Raw genomic sequence first — 17646 nt, forward strand, 5'->3', positions numbered from 1 at the left:
ATGATTTCAATCTTCTTAAATTTGCTGAGGCTGATTTTATGTCCCAATATATGGTCTATCCTTGAGAATGTTCCATGTACACTAGAAAAGAATGTATAGTCTGATGTTTTAGGATGAAGTGCTCTATATATGTCAATTATGTCCATTTCATCTAATGTGTCATTTAGGGCTGCTATTTCGTTATTTATTTTCTGTTTGGATGATCTATCCATAGCTGTCAATGATGTATTTAAGTCCCCTAGTATAATTGTGTTTTGGTCAATTTCTCCCTTTAGTTCTGTTAGTAGTTGCTTGGTATATTTCGGTGCTCCCTGATTGGGGGCATAAATATTGATGACTGTTATGTCTTCTTGTTGTACAGTCCCCTTCACCATTATGAAATGTCCATCTTTGTTTCTTGTTATCTTTTTCACCCTGATGTCTGTTTCATCTGATATCATTATGGCTACACCTGATTTTCTCTGGGTACCATTTGCTTGGAGTGTCAATTTCCACCCTTTCACTTTGAGTCTATGCTTGTCCTTGTAGCTGAGATGTGTCTCTTGGAGACAGCATATGGTTGGGTTTAGTTTTTTGATCCAATTTGCTACTCTGTGCCTTTTTATTGGTGAGTTCAGTTCATTTACATTTAGGGTGATTATTGATATGTGAGGATTTCCTGTCATTCTATCTTTAGTTTTCTAGAAAGACTGTGTCTCCATTGTTTCTTTGCCTTTTTGCTGCTGTCTATTATTTCTGTGTGGTGGTATTCTATGATGTTTCCCTCTGTTTCTTCTTTTATTACAGTATGTATTTCAGTTCTGGATTTTTTTTGAGTGGTTATCCTTAAAAGAAAGTTTGATATTTAGACTATTCCATTTTCTTCAACATACTTACTTTCTCCATTCCCATATTCTGGTTCAGGCCTTTATTCTCCCCCTTTTTATATTTTGGTTCCCACAAATTGTCCCTGTTGATGGTGGTTGAATAGCCTCCTTTAGTATTTCTTGTAGTGCAGGTCGTGTATTAGAAAATTCCCTCAGCTTCTGTATGTCTGGAAAGGTCTTTAGTCCTCCTTCATATCTAAAGGATATCTTTGCTGGATATATTATTCTTGGCTCATAATTTCTCTCTTTCAATACTTTGAATATTTGGTTCCACTCCCTCCTGGCTTGTAGAGTTTCTGCTGAAAAATCTGATGATAATCTAATGGGCTTTCCTTCGTAGGTTACTGTCTTCTTTTCCCTGGCTGCCTTGAGGATTCTTTCTTTGTCATTGATTTTAGACAGCTTCAATACAATGTGCCTTGGAGAAGGCCTGTTGGGATTGAGGTAATTAGGTGTTCTATTTGCTTCTTGGATTCGAGGATCCAGTTCTGTCCACAAGTTTGGGAAGTTCTCATCAACAATTTGTTTGAATATATTCTCTGTTCTCTTCTCTCTTTCTTCTCCTTCTGGTATGCCCATTATTCTTATATTGCTCTTTCTGATGGAGTCAGAAAGTTCTTGTAGAGTTCTTTCATTTCTTTTAAGTCTCAAGTCTCTTTCTTCTTCCATCTGTGTAATTTCCAGGTTTCTATCTTCGATGTCACTGATTCTTTCCTCCATCTGGTCAACTCTACTACCTAAGCTGGTTATTTCATTCTTAATTTCTTCTATTGAGTTCTTAATCTCCAGAAATTCTATTTGGTTCTTTTTTAAAATTTCAATCTCTTTCGCAAAATGCTCATGTTGTTCTTTGATTGTGTTTCTGAATTCATTAAACTGCCTTTCTGTGTTTTCTTGCATCTCGTTGAGTTTTTTGAGAACTACAATCTTGAATTCTCTGTCATTTAAGTCACATATTTCCATATTTTTAAGTTCCTTTTCTGGAGATTTTTCACTTTCTTTCTGAGCTGTCTTGTTGCCTTGGTTATTCATGGCAATTACTGATTTATTATTTCTCTTCCTAGACATCTACAGGAGTGGCTTCTACAACAGGTTGATAGGAAGAGGTTTTTCTTTTGTTTTCCAGTATTTGTCGATAGAATGTTTTATTTTCTCTCCTACTGTAGCCTTTTTTTTCTCTCTCACACAGTAGTGCTATGTTTTCTCTGCACTATTCCAGCTTCTCACACAATGGGGGGATTCCCTGGGAAACAGTAGTCTCCTCTATTAATAGTTCGCCTGGGTCACAGGGCACAGTGTCTCTGTGGGTATACAGAGAGCTTTTGAAGTTCCAAAGCTCTTCCTGCACCAGATTCAGAGCCCATATGTTTCAGCAGTTCTGTTTACTCCTGCAGGGATCCGCCCGGATAGGTGGGGCCAGGGGCGGGGTGAGTTGTGAGAGGTGGACCACAGCAATGGCGGCATCCACCACCACAGCCGGTCCTGCTTCCACAGCTCCCTCCCCTTTGCTGGAACTAGTTGGGCTGCAAATTTGTGTCTGTGGTCCACAGTTCTCAGAACATCAAATATTCTGTTCTTTTGATCTGACACTGCTACTGTTCCGCTTCTAGGACCAGGCAGGTGGGGGCAGGGAGAGCTCTGGGAGGGTAGGTAGAGGGTGGCTAGTCTCAGTGCCTAAGGCTTCCGTTCTCTGCTCGGCAGTGAGGGCTTAAACCACCGTTTTCAGCCTTCATCCCTCAGTCCTTTCTCCTAGGTCTCTGCCGTGAGCGTTGGGTTCAGCCGTGTTATATGCTGCCCCCTCAGCCCTGTGGGCCATAAGCGGAGCCCTAGCAGTCCGAGTTCTTCCCTCTCCCGCAGCTGCGGTAGTTCCGGGAAGCAGCGAGCTCGGAGCACTGAGCTAGGTCTGCATCCTGCGCCCGTGTGGCTCTGTCTCCGCACTTCTCCCTTCCCTCTTCCCCCCACTCACGCGATTCGCCCACCTTTAGGTGAATTCAGTAGTGGGCCTCTTCGTCTTGCCTGTCTGCTGTGCAGGGAGGCCTTTGTGGAGTTATTGTTGTTCGATTAGTTGTAAATTCCAGGGGAGTTTAACAGAGGCTCACCTCACGCCGCCATTTTGATGAGCTTCTCCCACTTTTCTAATTAATTAATAGGTGTTTACTAGTTTTAGAGTTAATTAGGCTGAAATGAAAGTATGTTGAAATGCTAAAAATATTTTTGAATTTTGTTTCGAGGTAAAACAACTTAATTTATAACTCCATGGCAATTTTTATCATATATCAGTCAACAGTTACATATAAATTTAAAGCAGTCAAACTGAAATCAGTTCACATATTTAAACCATTTATTTTTCATAATAGATAGTTATTAAGTGCTACTATGTGGTGATACTGGTAAGCCAGGAATATTGAAAACCTTATAGTGAGGAAGAGTTTCATATGGGCAAACCTAGAGGAGAAGACCTAAGCCATCTCACAAATGCAGTTGATGGTGAGCCTGACCTGTTGATATGTTTACAAAGAACATTCAGCTGATTGCTTATAATTCATCATAGAGTAAACAAGGAAATCATAATGGAAATCTTAGCATTCATCCCATGTTAACTGCAGTATCCTGCACAAACATTTAAGTAGCACTCCAACAAGACATGATCTGTCTCCTTTACATTTCCAAAACATTCCCCAACATATATAGGCATACACTATTCTATTCTCCATTGATATATTGTAAACTTCTTGAACAAATCAGCTTTGGAATCTCTCTCTCTCTCTCTCTCTCTCATATGCTAAAACACCTAAGGCCTGACATTTAGTACATGATCAATAAATAGATAATGTGTTTTTAATTCATTAAATATATACCTGAGCATCTAAATCATGTAAAGATGGATAAGACAGTCCCTGCTCTTGATGAACTAAAACACAGTAATGTAAAATTGACATTAAGCCAGATTGTTTCATTTAGTCTAGCTTATTTTATTTATTTATATGAGTAATGAAATAGATCAATTTTTGGAGGGGTTTAAAGATTATTTTAAAGCACATAATTACCAATATAAGAGAACTAATTATATGAGGACAACATTCATTCACATATATCTTATGCATGCCTAGATATGCTCATTATAAGGGATAAAAGGGAGGGTCTTTGTTCTAGTAGGGGAGCCTGGTTTATATAATTATAACAATCCATTGTGAGCTGTTATTTGAGAAATGTGCAAAATGCTGTAGTAGTATATGCTTCAAAACATGACTATAGAGGTTGTACTCTGAACAGTACTATAAGGATGCTCTGGCCATTTTTAAGGAAAAATTTTCATATCACTCAATTGATGATAATATCTTTATCTTTCATGACTATGAGGCATTTGTAAAATGAAAAATCATTTAATAAAACAACTATTTTTTTTAACAGCAGGATATTCCAACGGGGTTGGGGGATATATATATATATATATATATATATATATATATATACACACATACATATATATACATATATACATAAATATATATACACGTATATATATTTATGTATATATGTATATATATGTATATATATGTATGTATATAACTGGCTGAGGGAAGAATGATCAAGGAAGTTTTCATTGTGGAGATCTGCTTGAAGTGTCTCAGGAAGCTAAGACTTTAGAAGTAGATGGTATACGAGTACTTCTGAAAGGCTATGTGAAGCTTATTTGCAGTCTTACATTGAAGTAGTTTTTCTTATGTTCTTTCTATAAAGTTTATACAATTATGGGCTTATTGAAACTATGTAGTAAAACAGTCATTTTCAGTGAGGGCAATATAACCACCAAGGGATGAAAATTGGTACTTGGGGTGGGGAAAAAAATGTTTTTACTCTTTCTTACGTATAAATCACAAATATACATGTAGTTTCCAAACAGATAGTATGTCTGTGAAATTAAAATTTCATGAGGAGGTAGAGAAATTAGAAATAAAACTGTCTAAAAAAGCTTGTTAAGGGGGGAAATAATGAAAAAATTTTGAGAAACATTTTAGTATAGGTGCATTTCTAGGAGACAATGGAAATTCATAAAACTTATGTCAGAGAAATAAAGGATCATCTTATAAGTACTTTAAGTTGCATATGATTTCTATCAGTCATTGGTAAAATGTAATGAAAAGACAAAGTAAATGATAAAGAAAAATGTCATTTAAAAAATTGAGCATTACCATTATCTGGTTACACAAACTATAAATAACCAATGTTTTATATCTCAGTTTTTAATATTTCAAGATTATTTGTCATAGCACTCTGGAAATAATTGTTAATTGTTTTTGAAAGGCAATAGTTATTGTAATATCTATAAAAGTTATGTCTATATCCTTTTTAGAAAACATTTTGAAAGGCCACAAGTAAATGAATTAATTTTTATTCACCTCTTTTACTGTATTCATAGAGAAATCAGCACTATCCTCATATTTGGCTTCACAATCAAATATCACACAATGGCTCCATCAGAAAGATGTGTCACTAATGGCTGAAAAAAAGAGTGACTGTGTCATAGCAGCACGTATCTGCCAGGAATCTGAACATTGCACTCTGTTGTATGAGAATTTTAAGAAAACCTGTGGGAGGGAATCAGAACCATGCAAGACTCTCGATGGAGGCCACCTGTGTGTAGCATTAAGAGAAAGTCTGAAAGAAATGACCTTGTGGAATTGTCAGTGCAATGACCCTTCAAAAGTAGAGTGCATTGAAATTAAAAGTTTGTTTGAAGACAATTGTATGCAGGATGCTCAAATGAATGAAGTTCCAGCCTTCAGTGAAGAGTACGAAGATGGATTCAACCAGGACACTGTTTCTGGTTGGTATTCAAAAGAATTTAGAAACATTAAGTATAATCACAAATATGAGTTATAAAGAATATTCAATTTCTAATTCCAGCTGTGTCATTTCTGCCTGTGTTTCTCCTAGGAAATGAAAATTTTAAAAAAAATTAATACTATGATTATGTCCCAAAGGGACTATGAAGAAAGAAGTAGATGCTAAAAAGTTTTATCATAATATTAATTGTATTCATTCATTCATTCATTGAACTAATACTTATGAGACATTTACAATGCACTAGGTTCTGTGCAGCAGAATTGAAAATAAAGCAATAAAAAATCCCTGTCCTTCATTAAAGGAGCTTATTATTTTTTTCAGGGATTTAAAAAATTAAAGAAATAGATAAAAGTGGTAAGTGATGATTTTTTATATATTTAATAGATATTTCTTTTGAGTGCCTACCATGGCCTAGGCCATGTTCTAAGATGTGGGGTTAAAGCAGTAAACAAAAGAAACAAAAGGCAATGCTCTCTAGGAGCTTACATTCTAAATTGAGTAGTATCTTGAGTCGATTTCCCTAGAAACAGACTCTGAGACAGAGGTTGGCACACAGAAAATGTATTGAGCTGAGGTCTCAGGAACAACAACTAGAATAAAGTGAGGAAAACAGGATGAGGTGGAGTGAGAAGTTGAAGTGCAATACAATTGCCAAAGCAAACTGTGGATTTTAGTTGATTCTACAAGAAGATTGGACCTGGAATGGCTTCTCAGAGATATCACACCCATTGAAGCAAGGGAGCTGATCCTTGAAACCCTTAAATGGACTAGTCCTTAGATATGAGCTATCCTCTGGAGAAGTCTGTAATCTTTGGTGTTGGTTGACTTTCTTTGGATGAGGGCAATGCCAGGAAAAGAAACAATGTGATCCAACATCCAAAACACGCCCAGCAGCTGGGGAAATTATTACCAGGATCACCAAAGAGGGGATCTCAGTAGTGAGACATGGAATCCAGTATGGCGACAAACAGATAATTAATAGAATAAATGATTTTGAGATCTATTTTTAAAACAGTATAAATGCTAATGAGAATAATAATACAGGTAGAAGAAAAAAAGAGGTCTGAGTGGGTGGTTTGTAATTTTAGTAGGATGGCCAGAAAGTTGCTCTGAAGAAATTAATGGCTGAATAAAGATTGAAAGTGTCAAGGGAGTTAGTCATATCTGGGGAAAGAGCACTCATAAGACAGAAGATACAGCTACCGTGTTTCCCTGAAAATAAGACCTAGCCAGACAATTATCTCTAATGTGTCTTTGGAGCAAAAATTGATATTAGACCTCATATTATATTATATTATATTATATTATATTATATTATATTATATTATATTATATTAAGACCCGGTTTTATTTTACAAAAATTAATATAAGACCCGGTCTTATTTTACTATAAGACCGGGTCTTATATTAAATTTTGCTCCAAAAGACGCATTAGAGCTGATTGTCTGGATAGGTCTTATTTTCGGGGAAACAGGGTAGTTAAAGTTTCTGAGCTGAAAATATAGCTGGAGGTTTGAGGAAAAGCAAAGAGTACACAATCTATAGTTCAGAGAGCAAGGGCGAGAGGTGTCTGGTATAAAACGGGGTGAGATGATGAAAGGCTTTGTAATTCATTTCAAAACTGTTGGCTGTACTCTGACTGATATAGGAAACCATTGAAGGATTTTGGCCAGGAGAGTGTCATGGTTTGATTTATATCTTTAACAGGATAAGTCTCATTTATGTGTTGACAACTGAGTGAACAAAAGAAAAGGTCCACGTGTGACGACCAGTTAGGAATTTTTATCATGGTGCAACAAAACGATAATGGTTGGTGGACCAGTGTGGGGAGTTGTCAGATTCTGGAGATATATATATATATATATATATATATATATATATATATATATATATATTTTAATTGAAGTTTATTGGGGTGACAATTGTTAGTAAAGTTACATAGATTTCAGGTGTACAATTCTATAATACATCATCCATATATCACATTGTGTGTTCACCACCCAGAGTCATTTTCCTTCCATCACTATACATTTGATCCCCTTTACCCTCATCTACCACTCCCTTCCCCCCTCACACTCTGGTAACCACTAAACTATTATCTGTATCTATGAGTTTTTGTTTATTCATTTGTTTGTCTCGTTCTTTTGTTGTTTTCAGTTTTATATACCACATATCATTGAAATCATATGGTTCTCTACTTTTTCTATCTGACTTATTTCGCTTAGCATTATAATCTCAAGCTCCATCTATGTTGTCGCAAATGGTACTATTTCATCTTTTCTTATGGAAGAATAGTATTCCATTGTGTATATATACCACAACTTCTTTATCCATTCATCTATCGAAGGACACTTTGGTTGTTTCCACGTCTTGGCCACTGTAAACAAAGCTGCAGTGAACATTGGAGCGCATATGTCTTTATGGATAAATGTTTTCAGATTTTTTGGGTAGATACCCAAAAGAGGGATTGCTGGGTCACATGGTAATTCTATGCTTAATTTTTTGATATTAGAAGATCATATGGAAATGCAAGGGAAAAAAAAAAAAAAGAATCAAGTTGACTCCAAGGTTTTTGTCTTTAGTAATTAGAGGGATGTGGCTGCTATTATTTTTATTAACTAATATGGGAAAAACAGGAAGAAGGAGGCTTTGGTGGTAAATGGAGTAGTGGTCAAGAGTCAGGTTTGGATGTGTTGAGTTTGAAATCCTTATTAGACGTCCAAGTGAACATATATAGTAGGCCGTTTTATATGTGGAATTGATGTCTAAATTCTGTGTATGAAATATAGAAGAAGTGAGATCTGTGCAGTAGATACAAATTGGGGAGGAGTGTGTCATTTACTTATAGATGATCAATAAGATCATGAGACTAGATGAGTTCAACAGAGAAATGCATGGTATCTTGGACCAGAGTGGTAGTAGAGTGAGAAGATATCAAGTTCTTGATATACTTTGATATTAGTGGATCAGTAAGAGGGAACAGTATGTATTTTTTATGTATATGATCTTATAATTCAGATGTAAGTCTGATTGTTGCATGCTTCCATTTATTCCCATGACATATTGCCCTTAGCTCTTCTTCAGCAATTAAGCTAATGTTTAAAATATCCTCTGGGAAAACCATGTATGCACATATGTATGTACCATATAAAATTAGAATTCAATGTGCAGGGAATTTATTATAATACATTATTCATAGCATATAAAATAGTATACATGTAAGATATAATTTATTTTCTCATGTTAAAATAACTTTTGTTATGTTTGTAATAATTGCACGTATAATGAGTGTATTGGTGTGCTTGGGCTGCCATAACAAAATACCACAGGCTGGTGGCTGATAGTTCAAGATCAATATCCATCAAGGTCAGTTTCTAGTGAGAGCTCTCTTCCTGACTTGTAGACTTCCTGGCTTCTTGCTATATCCGCACATGACTTTTCTATAGTGAGTGTGCGTGGAGGGAAAGTGACAGGTCTCTGCTGTCTCTTCTTATTAGGACACTAATCCTATAAAATCACAGTCTCACTGTTATGACCTCATTTAACGTCAGTTACTTCCTTAGAGACACCATCTCCAAATTCAGCCACACTGGAAGTTAGGGCTTCAACATATGAATTTTCTACAGATACATTTAGTCCATAACAATAAGTAAATTCAGTGGTTTTTTTTTTTAATGTCTCAATGATAGTTTCCTGAATATGTTTCAGTGAGTTGCACAGCATACTAATCATTTCCCAAATAGATATTAATCTCTATTAGAAGTCCTAGCCTAGACTTTGTATCTGTTACAAAAGCTATATGACTCTCCAAGATTTGCTTATTGGGATTTCATTCAATATGGGATAGTAGCAGAGAAGAATGAACATTCCGTGCTTCCTCCGAGACACAGGAGAGTGAACTCTAAGAAGAGACAGTGATTCTTGAGCTGAGACTTAATCAGTAGAAAAACGAAAAACCAGGAAGAGTGAGACTAGTTTGGAATAATGCCAGAAGTCTGGAAAGGCTGTGATACATCTGGAGGTAAATCTAATTTTTCTTGTGATTATTCCATCATTTATGCAGTGGATGGACTGACATTGAATTTGGACAGACAGCTCAAGTAGGGACAAATGGAATTATAAAGAGACATGTATGCCGTAACAGAAGTCAATATCTTAATAGCCAATGACGAAAATTGAATTTTTATTTTAAAACAAAAATCTGATCACACTATTCCCCTATCACTTTATGCAAATGTCTATTAGTGCTCCTTATATTTTATTTTTATTTTTTGCTTATCTGTCTATACTGCCTGCCAGGCTATAGATGCTTGATGATAAGGACTGAAGATTTGTGTCCAGTATGGCACCTGGTACAGACCCAACCAATGCTTTTTGAATGAAATATTTTAGAATTACATGGCCACAGAGTTCACTTCCATCAATATGATTCTTTAATTCTATAATTTTAATTCCTGAGAACTCTGGGAGGCTAAGATAATCAGAGATGGAAATGGTCTTCACATTACATTTCAATCTAATTACGACCCTACTAGGAAGAGTTTTATTTTATTTATTTATTTTATTTATTTATTTTTTGATCAGGCACTATTCCTTCTGTGTGTTTTTTCCTCCCCAGACATATTTTTTGTTGACTTCAGTGAACATGGGCTAGTTGTTAGCATTTGTTTAAACCTTCAAGTAACTGAATCCTCAGAGCAGGGATGTCTAACTCACTTGAATGATATTTCTGGGATTTATTTTTCTTCATCTGTACCTCACTAATTTTGAGTGTCAAGGGTTAAATAAGTGTTACATGAGCTTGTAGGTATTTTTGCTTAATAACTCATTTATAAATGTAGCCCAAATTCTCCTATTAAATTGAGAAAACAATTTACTAATGAAATAGTCTCTTTGTGTTCCTTCTAGATAACATGAAAGAGGATAATAAATTCAAGTGGAATCTAACTACTCTTCCCTATTATGGTAATGTTTATAAATTGTAATTTTGATCTGCATTGTAAACACTGGACAGTATAATTTAAAATGTAATTGCTAGGCTTCTTAAAAGTATGTTAGTGCAAAATAAATTGTGTGGCTGTTTAATAGTGCTAATATCACAAAATTCAACAAAATCGTTGCATTTTTTCCACTAATGTACCAAAGCAACTGCTTTGCCTATCTGTCATCTATTTATGGTTATGCTGAGGACACTTTATAATTAAAACCAAAGACTACATCTTGGTTAAATTTCCTGGATATTTTGATCACATAAATTAAATCATATGAGGCCAACTATTTTTGTGTATATGTTTGGGGCCGGGTGGCATTCACATATACCTGTGTTTTCTAGAATGTCAACATCTTTATATATTAGAATAACTATGTAGAGACTTTATCCAAGATTTTCCCCTCAAATTAAAAAAGCAACAGAATAAGAATCATTTTGACTTAAGCCAATTAATTCATCGTAAGCTACATGACTCAGATGCAATTTCTGAAGATTTATTGTTTATATTTGAAAAACTTGGACTCAAGGATTTTTCCTTCAGCTAAGTTTTAGCCCTACACACTTCCCATAACTTCTGGATCACAATACTTATCCAGTAGAGATGAAAGGTGATTCAAATAGCTTACTACTCAGGTCTCAGTAAATTCATATTAACTCAAAAAAACAAAAACAAAAAAAACAACAAGAAGTCATGTTTGCCCAAAATAGCACATTGCTACACTTTGTATTTTGCTCATAGCCTTCTCACAGTGTTTTGCATATTCTGTAAGTACAACTTTCTGTTTACATTTTCACAACCTGGGCATGTCATTGCTTTCAGAAATGAAAGGGATCCGGTCTTGTTTGGAAGTGGCAGAGACGTGTGTAGGGGATGTGGTCTGTAATGCACAGTTGGCCCCTTACCTTAAAGCTTGCTCAGCAAATGGAAATCTGTGTGATGTGAAACACTGCCAAGCAGCCATACGGTTCCTCTATCAAAATATGCCTTTTAACATTGCCCAGATGTTGGCTTTTTGTGACTGTGCTCCATCTGATCTACCTTGTCAGCAGTCCAAAGAAGCTCTTCACAGCAAGCCATGTGCAGTGAACATAGTTCCACCCCCTACTTGCCTCAATGTAATTCACAGCTGCCGAAATGATGAATTATGCAGGTGAGTAAAAACACACATACCTTACTTTCTTATTTTGGTACCTTATTTGTTCCAGTCCAGTCCTAACACTTGATCTCATTACATTAGCTAGAATTCCCACCATTCTCCAACGTGATGTAAACAAAGCCAGAAAATTCATATTTTTGAATCTGTGGTACATATGTAGTATCTTTTTTGAAATTCAAATGCAGAACATGTTTTGGAATTAAACAAGGAAACAGTATGTCGGGATTTGATTGCCATGAGATAGCATTATTAAAATTATATATTCAAATTAGATGAATGAATAATAAATTTGGTTAGTAGACCTAGCTTGTATGTCAGTTTTTTTAATTTGCTTTTTGGTGTGATCATATAGGGCTGTTAAACATCACAGAATTATGACAAGATGACTCTTCAAACTTCAAAATAAATCCTTTCTGTCTTAGACTGAATATCAGGAAGGAGACGTGAGCTTGAGTACGGTTTGGGTAACCCTAGCACACACTTATGCTGTGACTTCAGAAATGTACCCATTCTCTTCTTCCCAACCTTATACCCTTGATTCTAAGGGGAAGTACGTTAGTCATTTATTTGTTTATTCAAAAATATTTTTATGAATCACTACTACTACTTTAGGCCTCAGTGTACAAGAGACAAAAATATAAGCTCCCTGTGGAGCTTATATTCTACTGTGTGGGGGGAGAGACAATATATAAGAAGAAAATGTATCTTATATTATAAATTAACGAGTGCTCTGGAGATTAACAACAACAGCAGCATCAAAAAAGAATAAGAGGCTTTGTGAATGGAAAGAAAGAGTCACAACTTAAATGAGGTGGTCTTGGTAGAAAGCATTTTACCAGACTTGAGGAAGTGGGGAAATGAGCCTTTCTCACTAAATATCCAAAAAAGAGATCTTGAACAGCCAGTGCTGAGGAAAACAAAGGTGTGTGGCATGTTAAAAAAGCAGTAAGGGGGTGAGCAATAGATGAGGTTAAAGATTGAATCGGATGGGGTGTAGGCAGACCTAGGTCACACAGAGCCTTGAGGGACACTGAGGACTTCGGTTTTCACTCCAAGTCAAATGGAGAAGTGCTGGAGGATTTTGAGAAGAAGAATGAATGATCTGGCTCACTCGTTAAAACTTCCACTCTGGCTGCTAGTTGAGACTAAACTGTACTTTTTTAGGTAATTACTCTTGGGAACTATAAATTTATTCCAATATTGTGGCTTTTTCTTTTCCTTGCTTTGGTCTTCATTAACACATTTCCCTGTATATTTATGATTAATTTATCTTTATGTGGGAGGAAATCCATAGTTAAATGTGTTCTTTGGACAAGAATAGGAAGAGGGAGGAAAGAATGAGCATACTGAATAAATTTGATGAGTCAAAACTATTTGTAACATCAATGTTACATGTTGAAGGAGCTTGATTTAACAACTGATATTAAGTCATATCATTTTTTAATTCTTCTTTTGCTTCTTTTTTTGAGTAATTCTTCGTATTAATTTGTTTGCCTGGTGCCTTCTGTCAGGGACTGTTTTCATTTTATTTAAATGAATAAAACTCCATATATAGCAAATCCACTTAAAGAACAAACGTTTAGTGTGGAAGAGTAGCTCAGGGTGTGAGAGCTCAGAGCAATATCTGTCATATTTGTCACCTTGCTTCAACCACTGGCAAACGAACTAAAAGATTTAACGATAACTTCCTGAAGGGGTTGGTTCCTGGTGAACTGCTTTTTTTGGCCTTTTCACTGTCAGCTATCTTCACTTTTTACTCTGTCATTGTAACTTGAAAAAGTAGCTCCAGATCTCGTAAATATTTGTCAAAAAGAGACAGTGTTTCCCTATAACACACATTCTAGAAAATAAAGGATAAAGATCTAAGCAGAGTGCTAGGGCATTGACATATTTTGCTTCAACTTATACAAAACGGCAAAGTTCTTAATAACATTTTATTTTAGGATCCTGTCATGTACATGCTTATCAGTTATCTTAAGGTTTATTAATTACTTTTCTTGAGTTAATAATAAAAATAATAAAATATTTTATAATGTAATTTAGATTTTCCAAGTTTATTTATATCCCCCAAATTCTTTTTAATAAAATATTATATTTTATTGATTCTAAGTTGCAAATTTTCACACATTTTAATATCCCTAACAATTTTGGGATGAGTCTTAAGCTAAATGAAATCATTCATTAAATTATAACAATAATTTATTTGCCAACAAGTAGTCTTAGTTGTAATAAAATAATGGTATCACCTATAATGAGTGAAATATGATAAAAATGTTTGAGTACCCATTTTTACACATCATAAATAGAATATTGCCCTTTATCTACCTATCAAATGTCTATCATCTATCTACACTGACAATGAAACCTAACAACATTTTAACCAGCCAGGGGACACCTTTTTTTTTTTTTTTTAAATCAATCTCTGTAAGAATAACAGATGTCTGCATGGATTTGCAGCCTTACCTGATTCCAGGGCAAGGGCCCTAGATGTGCCACCTCATTATCCTAGAATTATTTGCATTCAACCTTCAAAGCATTATATATCTAAGCTTCCCTATCAAATTAAATATTTTAATGGCAAGTGATGGAATTTGCTGTTATAGTCTTTGAGAAACCCCATGATGGGTTCTGAAGCACACACTCTTGAAATAAACTCACATTGGCATCAATACTTTCTCAGATTGACTAGCATATTGTTGGTAGTTTTCTTCCACAAGGACTCCTGGGTTTAACCACCTCTCCAAAGGTCTTGGTGCAGAGTTTGGGACACAATAGACACTCAAAAATTGTCATCTCATTTTCCTTCACTTTTGAATATCTTACACTTACTTAATTTTTATAATTTATTAATGTACTTATACATGTCTCCTTTTATGTAATTTCTGTCTTTCATAGATTAGTTTAGAGAGTAAGGACTGTGTGTCTTTAATTTCTTTTAACCACATGCAAATAATCCTTTGATGAATACTTCACAAAACTTATGGAAATACAATACAATATTAGTAGTCAAGGTAAAAAGACAAATCTTGTCATTTTCTCAAGCATATTTTGCCTTAGAGAGATTTTTCAACATTTATATTAAATTATTGCTAATGTCATTCAGATGGAAAATAAATCTCCAAAAGAAAAATCACTTCTTCTGTGAGGATGTTAAGCCCTTTATCACTTACCTTTTTTGCCAATAAACCTGTACATGGGGCAAAGGAGAGCACTTGGGTTTGAAAACATAACTTCTGTCTTGTTTCAGATTCTTCAGTTCATGATAGGTTTTGAAACTCCCTTATTTATTGGAAAAGGCCAAAGAAGGCAATAGAAAGACTATTTTTCAATTAATTTTGTAGAATACAGACATACACTGGGGGTGAGATTATGTTTTACCAATTATGAATGTTTAGGAATTTACAGAAAATTGTAATGCATTATCATTTTATATGTATGAACTCGAGAAAGTAGTGAACAAAAGTATTTGCTTAGAAAAAAATTCTAATTATTTTAAATGTAAAACTCCACAATATACACATTTATTTTAAGTGCCACGGGTCATTTATAAAAGTTGACTATATGTTAGGTCACAATGACAAATGTAATACATTTTGTGTACAGAAGTTAAACAGACCACATTCTCTTATATTTTGCAATGTAACCAAAATCAATAGCAAAAATAAAAACATATAATCAACTCCATTTTAATAATTACTTCAAAATACTTAATTATTTGAGCAATAAACCAAAGTAGAACATTGTACAATAACAAGAAAATAAGGATAGTGAAACAATATACATCAAAACATTTCAAACCTAAAACAATTTTTTTTAAATATGTGAATTTTTTGCCATAGTTAAAAATTTCCTTCAAATGATTTAGGTAACTAGTATACCAAAACACTTTTATGATTTTTAGTATTTAATTAAATATCCATTAGTTAGTTATTTTTGCAAAATTTAACAACAAATTTTCAGAAAGAATAACTTCCATAAGTAGATAAAGCATGCAACTTAAATTAGTAAAACACATATTTTTAAAAAAATGGCAACTAAGTACAAATTTACTGTCTACTCATAAATGACAATCAATGCTGACAATACTTACATTTAGATAACATCTGTATATAACCCTTAGTTGTGTTAAAGGAACACATCTATTCTTTTGGCCTCAGAATTTTATGCTCAAAAAAGTTGTATTTCTTTAAATATTAATTAATTTTTGCCGATGTATTAAAAAGCTGATTCCTTTAAGATGACTTAAAATATGAGATTATTGAAAATAATGTGGTTTGTGGATTTAAGAAGAGTAGCACCATGTGAACAAATAAGCTTATGAAAAGTGTCATGTATTCAGAGGGTTTTCACCAATGTTTGATAGTGACTTAGTCAAGAAAAGGTAAAAAGTAATTTTAAGTGATAAATATTAAGTAGGAAGATTAATATTCTTGGCTCCTACTGTGAAAGTTTCAAAATTAAAATTATTATATATCATTGCGACTTTTATTCAACTAGTACAGCAAGAACCAAATATATGGTCAGAAAAGTTATGAATGGATGTGGTTCTAATGGATTATCTCAGTCATTAAATTAACTCAGAGTGTTTTGGTTTAAAGGAACTCTTGCTGCCAGAGAAGCTCAAAGCATTTTTAAAATTCTAATTAGTCTGCTTAGAAATGTTGAGAAAGAGTACAGTACCTCCCACCTTGCAGGAAAACTGGCTTGAAATGTAAAGAGCCTTATCTGAAATCACTTGATGTGAGATAATAGCCAAATGCTAGTCACAAAACCACCTTCTGCTTCAAAAAATACTGCTAATAAATCTCCCAAGTAGTTCATGCTGCAAATCATCAGCGATTGAAACAAAATTAGTAGTGAAGGAAACTTCATCCAGGGAATCATAAACTTAGCCTCTCTCATCACAAGTTGAAAGTAATTCATAGTTTCTTTACTTTTTCTTCCACACTCTTTACTGAGATATTTGATTGTCCAAACAGTGTTCAGCTATGTACTGGCATCTAGGAGACATTTTGTTCTATTTGTCTTTCATTAGGTGAGGAAGTACCACATGCTAATGTGAAATAATTATTCAGAGACTAATTCTGTTTCTTGACTCTTTCTAGGAGGCGCTATAGAACATTTCAGTCAAAATGCTGGCAGCGTGTGACTAGAAAGTGCCAGGAAGATGAGACTTGCATCGGTACATTAAGCAAGCAGGACCTCACTTGCTCAGGAAGTGATGACTGCAAAGCAGCTTACATTGGTACTCTCGGGACCGTCCTTCAAGTGCAGTGTACTTGTAGGACCATTAGACAAACTGAAGAGTCTTTGTGCAAGATCTTCCAGCATATGCTTCATAGAAGATCATGCTTCAGTAAGTTATGAATATTTAGTAAATTATATGCGTGTGTGTGTATTTCTAGTTTTTTGTCTATATAGCACAAAGTAGTAATCCAGCACAGAAAATTTGTTCACAAAGACAACTTTATGTTTGCTATTCCATTTAAAAATTTTTTTTCTGATTATGTTTTGTGCATTTGGTATTTTACTCATTTATCTGCAAGTGGTACAGTTTTTCATTTATATGACCAGTATTTCCACTTTATTATCTATTGATTTCAATATCAACAGCATAAAAGATTTATCCTTTCAGATAACTGAATGTATCAGGTATCTATTGTAAGTAACAAGCCACCCCAAAACTTACGAACTTGAAATGACCACTTATTTGCTCATAATTGTGCACACTGGGATTGGCTCAGTGAGTGGTTCTTCTGATTGTCTGTTCTAGGGTCACTCATGT

At 34.5% G+C, this 17646-nt stretch overlaps 1 protein-coding gene across 1 annotated transcript in view; it reads left to right on the forward strand.

Annotated features, from left to right (window-relative positions):
• GFRAL (GDNF family receptor alpha like) overlaps positions 1 to 17646 on the forward strand; it is a 63967-nt gene that overhangs the window by 13405 nt on the left and 32916 nt on the right. The window contains exons 4-6 of the mRNA XM_074333110.1: positions 10623 to 10679; positions 11525 to 11855; positions 16967 to 17217. Coding sequence (XP_074189211.1) covers positions 10623 to 10679; positions 11525 to 11855; positions 16967 to 17217 — 639 coding nt within the window. The remainder of the gene's footprint in view (positions 1 to 10622; positions 10680 to 11524; positions 11856 to 16966; positions 17218 to 17646) is intronic.

The sequence above is a fragment of the Rhinolophus sinicus genome, linkage group LG05 (genome assembly GCF_036562045.2).
Source record: "Rhinolophus sinicus isolate RSC01 linkage group LG05, ASM3656204v1, whole genome shotgun sequence".
NCBI classification, from domain to species: Eukaryota; Metazoa; Chordata; class Mammalia; order Chiroptera; family Rhinolophidae; genus Rhinolophus; species Rhinolophus sinicus.